General features: G+C 42.4%; 1 protein-coding gene across 1 annotated transcript; it reads left to right on the top strand.

Annotated features, from left to right (window-relative positions):
• Positions 1 to 302: 302 nt before the first annotated feature.
• LOC308381905 (major facilitator superfamily domain-containing protein 12-like) lies at positions 303 to 4,045 on the top strand (the record flags this gene model as incomplete). Its single annotated transcript, XM_080859552.1, has 9 exons — positions 303 to 567; positions 655 to 856; positions 1,183 to 1,306; positions 1,548 to 1,784; positions 2,442 to 2,534; positions 2,661 to 2,753; positions 3,213 to 3,383; positions 3,494 to 3,588; positions 3,907 to 4,045. 9 exons carry the CDS (start codon positions 303 to 305, stop codon positions 4,043 to 4,045), a joined length of 1,419 nt encoding a protein of 472 aa, XP_080715678.1.
• Positions 4,046 to 15,552: the final 11,507 nt, after the last annotated feature.

A 15,552-nucleotide genomic window follows, 5' to 3' on the forward strand; every position in this document is an offset into this window, starting at 1 on the left:
AATAGGAAGCGCATGTGACGCGCCAACTGTGTTAAGAAGCTTGGTGACTCCATAAAACTGCAGTAGCTTTCGTTCCAACATTTCAGTGTTGCCTTGCAACAAATCAGTGCCGACGAATTGTACGAAGAAACACCTGGAACCACCTGCCGCCTCACTTGGATATTACTTGTCCACATCGCACCACTGCATATATCCTTCATTACTGCGTGCGTCATGGTTAGCATGCTACACGTTTAAAACTCAGCGTCTGAATACCTTAAACTAAATATTTAGGACAAATCTTCACTTTGGATTAGACCAAGATGCCAAAACAGGATAACTTTCCTATCCAGAAGCGCCTATGCTACGCTGTCGGGCATTTCTTGAACGATTTATGCGCGTCTATTTGGTTCACCTATTTGCTGGTGTATTTCAACAGCGTCCTCGGTTTTGCCGACACGTATGCAGGTATTTTACTGCTCATCGGTCAGATAGCGGACGGCATTTGCACCCCTCTTATCGGCTACGAATCGGACCGGGTAGCAGGATGCGGATCTTATGGCAAAAGAAAGACTTGGCATTTAGTGGGTAAGGTTGTTGAGACACACACGCATACTAATGGAGGCACATTTGTACTGTTTTTGACATCACATCAAATTTCTGTTTTTCTTCCAGGAACTTTGTGTGCGATTGTGTCCTTCCCTTTTATATTTAACCCGTGCCCTGGGTGTACTACGGATTTGGCTGGCATCACCTATTTCAGCCCATTCATTATCGTTTTCCAGTTCGGCTGGGCAGCAACCCAGATATCCCATCTGTCCCTCATCCCTGAGCTGGTCTCCTCTGAACACGACAAGGTGGAGCTCACAGCATACAGGTAGCACCTTCCATCAATCAATCCACAAATTAAATAACTCTTGCATCACCTGCCACTTGAGCACTGTCACCACTCTAAAAGTAAAGGTATTTAGTTTGAAATGATAAAAGTCCCTTCATCCTCCTTAAATATAACCAGGCCAATATTGCACAGAAAACACATTGAAAGAGAAGGTCTAAAAAGCCTTAACTGTTAATGTCTTCTCAGGTGGCCCAGAACACTGATGCCAGGAGAGACAAAGCTGAACTGAGAGAGTAACCTAGAGATCTGTGTGTGTGTGTGTGTGTGTGTTGCTATTAACGGTAGCTTCTCTCTTTCTGTTTAAGAAATGCCTGCGGTGTGGTAGCTAACATCACAGTGTATGCTGTGGCGTGGTTGCTCTTTCAATTCCAAGAAGGTCCCACCACCGTCGCCGACAGCTTGGGACCTGCTGACATTCCCCTGTTCAGGGTAACATTCCTCTTCTCCTTGTTGGCCAAGATTTTAATGAAAATGAATCTGTCCATCGTCAAAAATATCACTAATTAAAATTCAAAACATGAGCAGCACAAGCATTTAGACACATTACAAAACTGAGAGGACAAGTTCAAATCCACAACTCATTCCATGAAAACTGTACTGCACTCGTGAACATACAAAGGCTCCTTAATAATACTTTGATCGCTGTCGTCTGTGACGTTCCTCCTGTCAGTACCTGGCTCTGATTGCGGTGGGCATTGGGTCGGTGTTCTCCCTCATCTTCCACCTGGGGACGCGTGAGACGATCCAGCAGACTATGGATGCTGTCCCTATTGAGGAGGGGAAACAGGAGGAGGAGGGGGACTGCCTGATCAGTGCCTACGAGACCCTGATGCCCCCGTCCCCCGAGAGCACTCCGCCGGTGCTGCTTCAGTGGAAGGACTGGTTTCGGGAGCCATCCTTCTACCAGGTGAGTCGAGCCTTCACTAACGTCCAGACAACAGCGTTATATTTTACATACATTATCAATGCCTTGGCACGGATATGAAAAAAAAAATCAAACTGCATGTGGACAGTTCGAAACAGTTCTGTTTTTTCAGAGAAATTCTCTCTGCCCCCATGTAAGGGTTCTTGCTAAATTGGCACCAGTCTAGAAACACTTATTTAGACATTCCATCAAAATAGGCCTTTTGCAGTTACTGGCTTGGATAAGAGAGTGCACATTACTTTACGTAATATTGTTTCGAAATAGCATAGCTTTTCTTGTGTTGTCATATATCGATATCATAGGAAGAAAATTGTGATAATATCGGCTCTCATTAGTTTACCATAGCCTTCACAAGCATCCTTTCTGTTCAACCGCCAGTTCTGGCAAACTTGCAGACGGTCATAGCGTCATGATATAAAGCCATATGCTTGGTTTTCTTTACAATTTAATAAAATAGAAAGGTTAGAATAAAAATCACGTGCTTGACAGTATTTTGGGGTGTACCCTGCCAGAAACCTACCCCAGAGGTTAGCACGTTAAACAGTGTTTGCATATCTGTGTAATGAAATACTCTTGTTCTAACCTGACCTCCAAACTTCCCCGATGACTCAGTTGTTTTGATGGCGCTTCAACCCGCAGGTGGCCCTGCTGTACATGTGCACTAGGCTGATAGTGAACCTATCGCAGGCATATATCACCATATACGTGACCAACTCTCTGATGCTCCCTAAGGTAGGCAAGCTAAAGCGTACTCGGATGGCCTGGATGACATTAAGTTTTGTTGTTCTTTTGATACTTTTTTTGTGTGTAGATTTGACATGTCCACTCCACTCTTCATTTGTCCCTTTCCAATCCCAGAGGTTTATTGCCACTATTCCACTGGTGATGTACATGAGTGGGCTTGGGTCGTCTCTGGTCATGAACCCTGTTTGCAAGCTCATTGGCATAACTGTGAGTCCACAATCCTTTTAATCTCCTCTCTCTCTCTTTCCCCATTTTTACTTCCTCTTTGTGTCTGTCTTTTGGTTGACAGTAATTTTCACCTTTGAACAAAATTATCGGGTAAGGTGTCTGTGTCGGTAAAATTATATTTTGGTAGTATACATTTATATTTGAAAGATGGCTGCAGTGAGTGTTGAGGGGTGCCCTCATTAGATGGACAACCGTGGTAGAAAAAAAAAAAAAATTAAAGTAGGGTAAATCCGTGTTTAGCCAACAGTGAACTTTGATTTCTCCTATATATACAATTCTTCCAAAAACGAAGTATAATCAGGAACACACTTCTTCCGATTAGGTCCATTTAATGTTTACAAAGTCACCTGCACAACGTCAAAATGAAATGGGTCCTGTTACTTTGAAATAACAATCCAGACAAGCCATCCCTTACTATATTATCAAATGAATTCCTAGATGACCTATTTGGTGGGTCTGCTGTTGATTCTGGCCTTTGCCTTGTGGGTTATGCTGGACATGAGCATGGGCACTCGCATTTACGGAGGGGCGGTTCTCCTGGGGTCAGGTTCTACCATCATCCTAGTCATGTCTCTCTCCCTGACTGCCAGGCTCATCGGAGATCAAACGGTTGGCATCCACATCCTTCTGCATTTGTGTTGTGTTGTTTTTCACTACTGTGCCGTGTTGGAGTGTGTCCTTAACAAACCTGCCAACTTGTCCCATTTTTCCACACTCAGCAAAGTGGAGCCTTTGTGTATGGAGCAATGAGCTTTACTGACAAAGTTGCCAGTGGCTTCGCTGTGATGCTTATCCAAACCTTGAATCCTTGTCCGTAAGTTGAACCCTTTTTAATTGTCACCAAGACGCTAACACAGTCACAGTTAACAATTCCTTGTCAACTATAAGATTCATATGATTAGAAACACTTTAAGAGCCGGTCTGAAAGGATTGAGCTAAGTATTGATTCCACTAAATTTCCTTTGCCTCAGTATATTAAAACTTAAGTATAGTGATTTAAATATAATATGTATGTATAAAGTACAGAATATTATAGTGTATTAGGATGTACAGTCTGTATAAACTGTTGCACTACACAACTGACGGTATGTGTTTGTGTGTGTGTGTGTGATGATCCATCTGCCATCTGTAGCACTGCAGCCTGCTGTCCTGACTGTGTGTGGTTTTACCGCGGTGTCATGGTGTGTGTGGCCGGCGGGCTGTCTTTGGTTGCTGCCCTCGGCATCGGCACCCTCTTCCTCTGGCCAATCAAGATTCGCAAGTGTGAGTAACGACCCTCAGAACACCTCAAAGTACACCGCACACAATACTACCTCAATTCATTCCTGTTACCTGAGTCATGGCAATGCAGACACATAACCACATGTCAGTGTGTGTGTCCGAGACACATAACCACATGTCAAGTGTGTGTGTCCAAGACACATAACCACATGTCAAGTGTGTGTGTGTCCAAGACACATAACCACATGTCAAGTGTGTGTGTGTCCAAGACACATATCCACATGTCAGTGCGTGTGTCCGAGAGCCCATGGACGCAGAGTGACCTTTGACCACCATAGTGACTCTATGTGGAAGACTCAACTTCTAGAGTTGCAAGAGAGAAGGAAAGGATGTGGTCACACTTTATTTATATGCTTTGCTTTCCTCTGTTGACAATAATAGTTGTATATAATATAATATAATATAGAATAATAGAGCTGTTTTTAATAGGCCTACTAGGTTTTTTATTAGTGACCTACTCTGCAACTTCAGTGTGTATCACAATAAGTGTTGCACGGTATACCGAAACAGAAAGGTATTGCAATACTATGCCGTTATATATAAATACTATACCTCATTTTATTAGTATCGGTAGGCTACTTTAAAGCATCATTATGTAACAAGTTGACCTTAAAATAACAGCTTGAATCATTGAAATCATTTTGGTGGTACATTGACTTGTAACATGGAGAATGGTGCCTGTGCCACTGCCACAAACCTACGCCAAGGAAGTGTATGGAGTGATAGCCTATCTGGTCTCAAATATGAAGTAAACTAAATAACGTATAGCTTACTCAAGTACGCCTATAGGGGACATCAGATGATTGCATTGGCTACTGAGTTAAAACTTTAATAACACTATGAAGTGATTTAAAGCCCAATTATCCGAGAATTGGTATTTTTTTGCTACTGAGGGTCCCCTAAAGGTGGGAGTGTAATTCATTTTTACCTATCTGTCGTAAATACAGATCGCACTTGGAGACCCCTAATTGACAATGGTACAAGTGTATTTACGGCATAGTTTTACGCAGTGAAGTTCCTCCACTCCTGGTTGGATTCAAATGTATGAACACACTTTGGTACAATAATTCACTTCTGTTGTCTTATGGCTTCTTTTCATGTCCCCCACTGCCTTGCACTGACATTGACAATGTATGATTTTTAATTAATAAAAAAAAGAAGAATTTTAAGTTTCATGATCTGTCATCTATCATACCATTCCTTTCCCTGAAGTTAAAGGTTTTGGCCGTGGTATCATTTTAGTATCAGTATCTCCATCTGTCTCACATCTCCACCTTACCTGCATGCTATTCATCTTGAAACTGCTGTTTCTTTTTGATGTTTTCAGAATGACTGGACTTTAAACTCTTACTTGTCCTAACTCTTCTATGTAGTCATATCCTAAGCTACCTGTCATGCTACACATCTGTCTTTTTCCAAAGCAGGTGTACTGGACATCAGCTCAGCTTCCTGTGTTTCTCTGCAAAAGTGCTTTAATGAAACATTGTCTGGTCCCCTCACAGGCCTTCCTGTTCTTACTGGACGCCGGGCAGTGGAAGGAAAGGGTGCATATGGCAGTCTGGGCCGTTCTGTGGCCGACTGAGGGCCTGACTCTGCACTGATAACACTGACTTGGCCACCAAGTGCACGCTTGCGAAGGCTGCTTGTCACATTCCGCCTGCATGAATGGAAGAGGAAAGGAAGCCACCTGGAACATTGTTTCGTTTTTCTGTCCCGGTTTTCTTCTTCGGGTCCTCCATCTTGTTAGACGTGGAAGCACAACATCAACAACATAGGAGAGTTGGTCACCAGCCAACCTCAGAGGTGATTTGCTGTGACACTACCTGTAATCCCCAGTTGTATATATTATTATATATACGTATATATATATATATATATATATTTGTGTTTGGGCAGAACACCCAGTCTGTTGCATAATGTCATCATGTTATTTTTGTAAGTACTTATACAGTGTTTAAGATATATTTGAATGGGTAGTTAATTTTTATAACTTCCTAAAATTAATTTTCAAGGTACTAAAACACACTTGTCATTCCCAACCAGGCCAACGACGAAAATCTTTTTACATCATAACATGCACCACATGTCCAAATATGTGGACGAAATACATCACTTTGCAGAGTAGCTAGCATTTGTAAGTGCCAGATATGTTGTAACTGGTGTTTACAAGGGAGTGATGTACTGAGCCTACCAGGTTTAGACAAAACTTCAGAATGCTTCTTTAAAAAGCTTAGTTACAGATCCAGTCATTCAGAGAAGTCATTATTTGTATCCTTCTGTGTAGTGCTCAATGTGCAATAACAACGTCAGAGTCAGGGAGAGTCTTTCACTGAAAAAAGGGAATTCTGCTGACCTTTGTTTTTGTGTTCCTCAAATGCACCGTATTGTCCCTGTTGCCATTCTCGTTATGATATGCAGACAGGCCAAATGATGAGTAAACGGAATGTAAATATGCATAACTAAGTCATGATAAGGTGTTTGTGCTGAGGGGGAATTTTCTTTGATTTTCTTCTAATGTTGTTTACATGCCACAAACAGCCGTGGCAGAAAGGCTACAAATAAATTAAATATGTGCTTCGTTTTTCACCAAATGTGGGTTGTGAGAGAGTCAGTTGTCAGTAGTGTTGTTTGGAATGTTTGGTGAAACGCTCACAAACGTTAACAAAACCAGTCGCCTCTGTTGAGCTGTCTGTCTTGTGGAAAGGGGAACCTTAAATAAAGGCCCCCTGCACACCGTAGAACCCCATTCATTAATTTATTATCAGGCAGTGAAAAGTACCTAAGCGCATTTACTCAGATACTGTACTGAAGTACACTTTTGAGGTTGCCAACTTGTATTTCCATTTTATGCTTATTTATACTTCCACTGCACTACATTTATACATTATACTTTTCTACTCTACAACATATTCTGACAGCTTTAATGACTTTTTAAACAATAATAATATAACATAGATAATATAACAAGCTTTAAAAAATACAACACTTTGTTAAAGATTATGCCAGTGGTTTACACCTACCTGGGATTTGCTCTGGAGTGAAGGTGCATACAATATACATGAAACATAAAAACACAATAAGTACTACACATAAGAAAAAAAATATATATATAAAATACAAATATATAAAAGATATATAAAAAAGTAAAGTAAAATGCAAAATGCAAAACAGGAGTGCAAAGTGAATGTGCAATATGCAACGTGCAATGTAATGTGTGTTAATGTAACAAAGACTTGAGGCGTGGGGGCGGGATAAGAGTCCAAGTCAGGTAGGGTTCCCGGGCCTTGTTATTCAGGCCAACTGCAGCCGGGAAGAAGCTGGACTTGTGGCGTGAGGTTTTGGTCCTGATGGGCTGCAGCCTCCTGCCGGGGGGAAGTACCTCAAAAAGTTTGTGACCCGGGTGGGAGGGATCGGCTGCAATCCTACCTGCACGCCTCAGGGTCCTAGAGGCGAACTGGTCCTGTAGAGATGGCAGATTGCAGCCAAACACCTTCTCAATAGAACGGATGATAAGCTGCAGTCTGCCTTTGTCATTGGCAGTGGCAGCATCGTACCAGATGGTGATGGAGGAGGTGAGGATGGACTCGATGATGCAGGTGTAGAAGTGCACCATCATTGTCTTTGGCAGGTTGAACTTCTTTAGCTGCCACAGGAAGTTCATCCTCTGTTGAGCTCTTTTGGTGAGGTCCTGGGTGATGATGGTGCCCAGGAAGCCGAAGGACTCTGCAGTGTCGACTGGGGAGTCTCTCAGTGTGATGGGGGTGGGTTTGTGGTGCTGGGTTCCTTCTAAAGTCTACAACCATCTCCACTGTTTTCAGAGCATTGTGCTCCAGGTTGTTCTGACCACACCAGGTCACCATATTGTCAATCTCCCACCTGTAGGCGGACTCATCCCCACCAGAGTTGAGCCCAATGAGGGTGGTGTTGTCCACAAACTTAAGGGGCCCTATCTTGCACCCAGCGCAATTGACATTGTAAGAGCCAAAATGCTGGTCTGTATGTACGTTGTAATGTCTTGTATGTAACATCGGGTGGCGCATGTCCATGACTTGCGTCAGGTTTATAGGTAGCACATACAATGATGGTGGTAGGCAGTGGCGGCTGGTGACATTTTTTTGAGGGGGGGCGCAGTTTGGCGGCGCGGTTTAAATAGCTCTCCACAGTGAGAGGAAAACAGGTTTTGAGTAGAATATTTGCAGTGATGGGCAAGCTTCTTGATATTTGTAGTGAGCGAAGCTATCAGCTACTCTACAATACATTCAGCTTCACTACATAGAAGCTACACCTCATAAAGAAGTAGCAAGCTAAGTTACAAAAACCTGTCAAAAGTAGTTTGATAACTTAGTAGCTACTTTCAGTTGAACAAACTGCATGCCAAGTCAATGCAATTGTAGTGATCAACACAACTGCCAGTCAGATAAAAACGGTAAATTAAATTCAATCACCTGTACGTGTGTTCGTATGTTTGTGTTGGATGTCATTATGTTGACAGGAACTTTTCTTTGGCATTTTCCCAATTCGACTCCCTGAGCAGACAGCACGGACTTCCTTTATTTCTACTTTATTTTATTTTAACTTTCATCATCTCTAGCTGTATCTGAATATCCACAGCATTCTAGTTATCCGGTTGTCTAGAATGTGCATGCAAACTACCCATTTAAAATTCATTAATTCTAAATGTATGAGCAGCGTCTGTTGTACTTGAAATTACGATACCTAGCTTTTCACTCGTCTCCACTAAAGTGACGTACTGCTTAATTTGTCTGTTTGATGGATACAGGGAATGTATGAACATTAGAAAGGTCCAGGATACATTCTTTCGATGACACTACTGCGCTACTTGATCAATAAAAGAGCTTAGCTACTGAAAAGTTACTTGGTTTTGTAAATATCAACGTTACTGCCAACCAAGCTACTAGTTAAGCTAGTAGCGTCGCTACAAGCATTACTCACTAAACAGCCCAGCTCAGGTCGAGGTACGTCCTCCCGCGGTCAGTGCTTAAATCCATACATTCTGGTCCCATGTCTTTTAGTCTCTTCTTATCGACATCTGATCGTCGATTAAAAGGTGGTCCACGAATAGATACTAAGGAGTTTTCAGTCGCCATACTCTCAGGTTCCAATTTTCTGCTAGCTATCTGCTCCGGTAGATATGTGATATTTAAATGAGATGTGAGGGAATAACAAAAGGTCTCTGATTGGACAGTCCTGTCAGGATGATATATAAGAAGCCCTGTCATTGGCTGTGGGCGCAAGTGATGTGCGCCCCGGGCTCGAACTGTCATCCGCCAATGAGAAGCTGTCCTTGCTCAAATGTTCCTGCCCCTTTTTTTGGCTCCCATAGACTTCCACTTGGCCGGCGCCCACAGGGAGGAGTGGCTTCTCTCTCAATGATAACGAATGGCAATATATTATATTTGGTCACATTTAAGTGTTTTTTGACAGGGGCTTACGGTCTCCGGCACACATTTAACGCTTTAAAACGGTACATTTCTTATTAAATTATTTGATATATAAAGTTTTTTGACATTTCATTTTTTTTTTTTTTTCATCTCAAAATTGTAGGGTGGGCGGCGCCCCAGCGCCTTGTATTGACGCACCGCCACTGGTGGTAGGTGTTTGACCCGGAAGGGCAAAGGGTTTTTGACCGCTTGTGCGCGGACTCTGTATTGCAATGTGTGAACTGCGATGGAATAATGCTTTTACTGGAATAAATGGACCTCCTTTGGATTACAACGGCAACATTTGTCCATAGGCGTTTGTTTACCACAGGGCAAATCAAGTGAGTTTAGCAGGCATAACATCCAGCGCGTCGGACAGGCCTTCCCCGGGCTCAGGCACCTCAGTAGTTCAGTATTAGACTGAACTCCTTTAACAGACATTGTCACTGACGCATGTATCATTCCTATCTTGCACCCGGCGCACAGCGGGATTTTCCCTCCAGAGGCGCGCGTCGAAATGAACTTGCGCCGACATGGGCGGGGCAGAACAGAGAAGGCGTTTCTCAGGCGCAAGTCTTCCTTTGTGGTAGGCTATCTTGCAGTTTCAAAACGACAGTGCGCCGTTGACCAGAAAAAAGCTAGTCTAATGTCAGAGGCGCATTGTGTAGAGTCTGTGGCTCGTATTCAGACGTTTTTTTAAGAGCGCTTGCTTGGCCGCACAGTATAGGACCTATAGGCTACACTTTACTTCTGTCGTCTACAAGAGAGATTTACACCAATTTTTTGGCAAGCCATATATAATTACAAGGAAAATAAAGTATTTACCACATGAGGAAATCATTGTGATATCCATATCCAAGATATTTTCAAAATAGGCATACATCTAGCGAACACATTGACCCAAATGATTCAGGTTAATTGAAGCTGCGTGACATTTGATTTATTGTATGGCTTGCCAAACTATTGGTGTAAATCTCACGTCGGTCTCCTCGGCTGTGAACTTTTCCGGTCTTCCTCCAGGTAATTCCGCCATTATAATAACAAGCCGCTATGGAATATGCGCTCCTCGCTCTTAAAGGGAATGTACGGAAGCGTATTGCTGCCACACTTTAAAAAAAAAAAAGGTCTCAGTATCAAGTAATTACGTGAAAGTTTCTTGTTTTAACAATATCTTCTTCACGTTTTAACATGATAAATATCATGTTATTACATGAAATTATCACGTTATTTCATGATAATGATATTTTCAAGTTATAACATGAACATATCATGTTATTTCATGATAATGATATTTTCAGGTTTTTACAAGATATTTATCATGTTATTACATGAAATGATCACGTTATTTCATGATAATGACACTAAACGAAACGAGAGGCAATAGGCTGGAAGCTACTTTGGGTCCTTTGCACGAGTCAATCAACGGTCGGGCAGCTAGTGTTAAACTTGGAGGTTCTCGCCTAAGATTCCACAGTAGCCTACATGGCCTCATTCATAGTCGCCTTCATACGGGGGAGTCCACCAGTAGGCTACCCTAGGCAGAGAAACAGCCCGGTAGCATAATGTTTCCACCTCCATGCATGATGATATGGGGATGGTATTCTTTGGGTCATATTCTTGGGCGAGAACCTCAAAGTTCAACACTAGCTGCCCGACTGTTGATTGACTCGTGACTAAGCTGGGTTTAATACATGGTGAGATTCTCCAGTTATTGAACACGGTGGATGACATCGTTATAAGTATGCGCACACTCAGGAGGATTTTAAAATGCCTGGGATTGTACCGACGGAGGAACAAATCCGACCCTCTTGAGGTAGCCTCATTCCTATCGATCAACTGGAAGGGCACGGAAGGCTCCATGGGTACAAAATCCACCATCTAAACTGCATGTCCACTGCCACTCTCTCCATGTTCAACACTAGCTGCCCGACCGTTGATTGACTCGTGCAAAGGACCCAAAGTATAGCTTCCAGCCTATTGCCTCTCGTTTCGTTTAGTGTCATTATCATGAAATAACGTGATCATTTCATGTAATAACATGATACATATCTTGTAAAAACCTGAAAATATCATTATCATGAAATAACATGATATTTTCATGTTATAACGTGAAAATATCATTATCATGAAATAACGTGATAATTTCATGTAAAAACATGATATTTATCATGTTAAAACGTGAAAAAGATATTGTTAAAACAAGAAACTTTCACGTAATTACTTGATACTGAGACCTTTTTTTTTTTTTTTTTGTGGCAGCAATACGCTTCCGTAGGAATGTGAGATGACGCTCTGATTGGTTTATTGCATATTACGCCCAAACCACACCTATGGTTGAGTAACCTCCTTTGGACCAACCCATTTGACATTTGCGCCGGACGCAACTGTGTTTTTTCCGCCGTAACAAATGCGCCTTAGAGCCGCCCACACAGCTACTTGCGTTTGGCGCTGTCCTACTTGCGTTTCTGATCGTCTAAATAGGGCCCAAAGAGTTTGACGGACTGGTGACTGGAGGTGCAGCTGTTGGTATACAGGGAGAAAAGTAGAGGGGAAAGAACTCAGCCTTGAGGGGAACCTGGACCTGGAATCAGAGACATGCTTCCCTAGGCTCACGTGTTGCCTCCTGTCAGACAGGAAATCTGTGATCCACCAGGCACACTCAGCTGGGAGAGCTGGTCCTGTATCAGAGCCGGAATGATAATGTTGAAGGCAGAGCTGAAGTCCACAAACAGGATCCTGGCGTAGGTACCTGAGGAGTCCAGGTGCTGGAGGATGAAGTGAAGGGCCATGTTTACTGCATCGTTTACATACCTGTTGGCAATGTAGGCAAACTGCAGGGGGTCCAGGAGAAGGTCAGTGATGGCTTTGAGGTGGAACAGCACCAGGCGCTCAAATGCCTTCATCACCACAGAGGTCAGGGCGACGGGTCTGTAATCATTGAGTCCAGTGATCTTTGTTTTTTTGGGGACCGGGATGATGGTGGAGGTCTTTAAGCAGGCTTTTACGTGGCATGTGTCCAGTGAGGTGTTAAATTATTATAAGGTATTTTTGTGAACACCGGAGACAGCTGATCAGCACTGTGCTTCAGGAGTCTGGCCCGGGTGCTTTGCATGGGTTCTGTCTCCTGAAAAGCCTGTTGACATCTTGTTGGGCTCTGAGGTGGGCAGTTGTGGAAAGGCGCAGGCCTTTGCTGTGGTGGGGGAGGTGATGGGCTGGTGCTGGAGGGTGGTGTCACAGGGGATGGTGTTAGGACTGTCCCATTGTCTTTCAAATCAACAGTAAAACTCATTCAAGTCGTTGGCCAGGCGTGAGTCGTTAGTGGAGTGGGGGGCTCTAGGCTTACAATTTGTAATCTACCTATAACAGTGATCCAGAATATTCTCCCCTCTGGTCAGGCATTTAATAAATATTTTTTTATTTGGGGAGTTCGCAGGTGATATTTCCTTTGTTCAAGTCGTCAAGGACAATAACTAAGGAATTCGGGTTAGTATGTTCCACACACAGTATCTGGTCGGCGAGCATGCGTTGTGCCTCTTGCACATTAGCCTCCGGTGGAATGTAAACACCGACCAGAATGAATGAGACGAACTTACAGGGGGAGTAGAAGGGTTTGCATTTGATACTTTGATTCTTTCACTACATTTATATGCGAATAATGATCTACTTTTACTATATTGGGATTTTTCATTCAGGACTTTTACTTGTAATGGAGTATTTTTTCCAGTGCTGTATTGATATTGCTACTTAAGTAAAACATCTGATTACTTCTTTCACCACTGTTATCAGTATAAAACAAGACACAAACAGAAGGCGGAGCAGTAACAATTTCAAATATATATGTTTATGTCAATTGTATTTCTCAAGAAATGATTTTATATTGCAAAGAGCACTTTCAAATTCAGTCTGCGGATGATTCATATGGCACTCCCATGGTGTAATGTCTGTGTGCCATAGAGTCAAATAGAGCGGTAAGATAAGTAGTATATTGAGTTTGTCATAAAAATGTGTTTCAATCACTTTGTTTCATTTTGATAAAATTCTCAAATGTACCGTGTCATTTATTTTGCAATTGTGTGAAGTATTGTCTACACAGTTTGCATTTGGAGATTAGAGTGTGTCTTTTTCTTTGCCTATATGTTGCACTAGTGGCTGAGTAGTGAGTACTGATTCAGTTGGACACTGACACAAAGCGAATATAATCCTGTTATATGTTCTCTACTTGATCCCTGTGTCACAAGAACCCCATGATGGTATCATAAACATGTTATATGACAGATGTCATATGACATGATGAGTGGTCATAATAGTTTGTTAAGACTTGCCATTTCTTCAGTAGACACTTCCTCTACCATCTTCAAGAGTCACACCTGTTTTTCTTGCTTAGGGCACTGGCTATGACGTGTCCAGTCCTTCAGCATATTTCACAAAGCAAAGGTTACTTCACCTAAGAAATCTCAAAGAGAAACCTCACTTTCACATACTCTTGTGTACCTGACACGGAGAAGCATACATATGATCTACTGTAGATGATTCATTGCTATCACGCAGTAATACCTGTATGAAAATAATAAGCATAAATACATTTTAAGGTAAAGTACTGTAATTAATAATTAAAGGTATAAAAAGTTATTTTGAGAAAAGGAAGGTTAAGAATTTACAATATATACTGCACTTTTCTTCACATCTTGCATGACCACCTCCAAGTTTGCAGTTTTATCATCAGTCTTGCAAAGATAGCACACAATGCATATTCCACACAATGCATACTCTTCCACACAATGAATACTATTTCACACAATGCATACTATTTCACACAGTGCATACTATTCCACACACATGCAAACGAACACCAATGAAAACATATAAAACGAATTGTTTGGAATCTAGCATCTGTTGGTATTTTTCTCCTTCAAATCTACACCCACACACGTCCCTTAACTGATCTCTTCATCTCACTGTTTGGATTTCTGTGACATCCGGCCGACCTTGATAGCACTCTGAGCCATCGCCATCTGGGTGGACACCTTAATTTAATATGAAAAACTCGTTATGAAATATAATAAACAGAAACAAATAAAACCCTGTAATTACTCCTCCTCCCCTACCACTCCAGAGGGATGCAGAAGGCTACCCCTGCAAAAGCCAAAGCATGCCCCCCACTGAAGTGTTTAGAAATGCGGTCGGGGGTAATGTAAAGAGCAGGCGTCATCAGCGCTTGTTAGTGGCACCGCTAATTGGAGTTTGGACAGGGGCCTGCGGCTGGTTGGAGGCGGTACAATGCAAGCGGCTACAGTGTGGTGCGTGCGACGTGGTGGAGGGGACGGCATGAGGAGCACGCGGAAGGAGGTCTGGTACTGCTGCTCCATGTGGAGATCAAATACCACATGCGAGCTGGGGGCTCTGCACTTGGCAGACGCATGGTGATACGGCAAAATGTTCATGAGTCGGAACAGATGTTGATTTCAAGATGATAAATAGTTTCTGGTCTGAATCGTACTAAATGTAGCCTATGCGCTAAATAGCGTTGTGCAGTTTCACTATTGTCTTACTCTCATACTTCCTATAAATCTTAGATATAGCCTATATGTCTATAACATGTCTAACACTATGACAGAGTGGTTGAAGTTGATATCACTAACCTGAGTGTAGTGACAAGACTGAGTTGTGGAAAAGTGTAATCTATACTTAGGTGCGCTCATGATATTTTAAGTGTGCTGTAGGAGGAAACCTCATACTCCCCATGTGAAGAGTGGAAGCCACATGCTAGTTAAGGGCTGGGCTGCCGCAGGCGCATAGTCAGAAATGTTCATGATCATGATTAGTGTAGATCTCACGTGTAAACAACATGATTAAAAGCGTAAGCTATACTTAGCCCCGTAAGTCATATCGCCAAATTTGGAAAAATACATAAATTACATACCATACAAAGCAATGCTATTTCATGTATGAATGAACCCGCTCCACCTTGTTAAAATGTCAACATATGCCTATAAACAACAAGGGCATGAATCATTGTTGGAAACATCTGGGGGTGTCACATCATTGAAAAAACATGG

Source organism: Sprattus sprattus (assembly GCF_963457725.1).
Source record: "Sprattus sprattus genome assembly, chromosome: 2".
Taxonomy (NCBI): domain Eukaryota; kingdom Metazoa; phylum Chordata; class Actinopteri; order Clupeiformes; family Clupeidae; genus Sprattus; species Sprattus sprattus.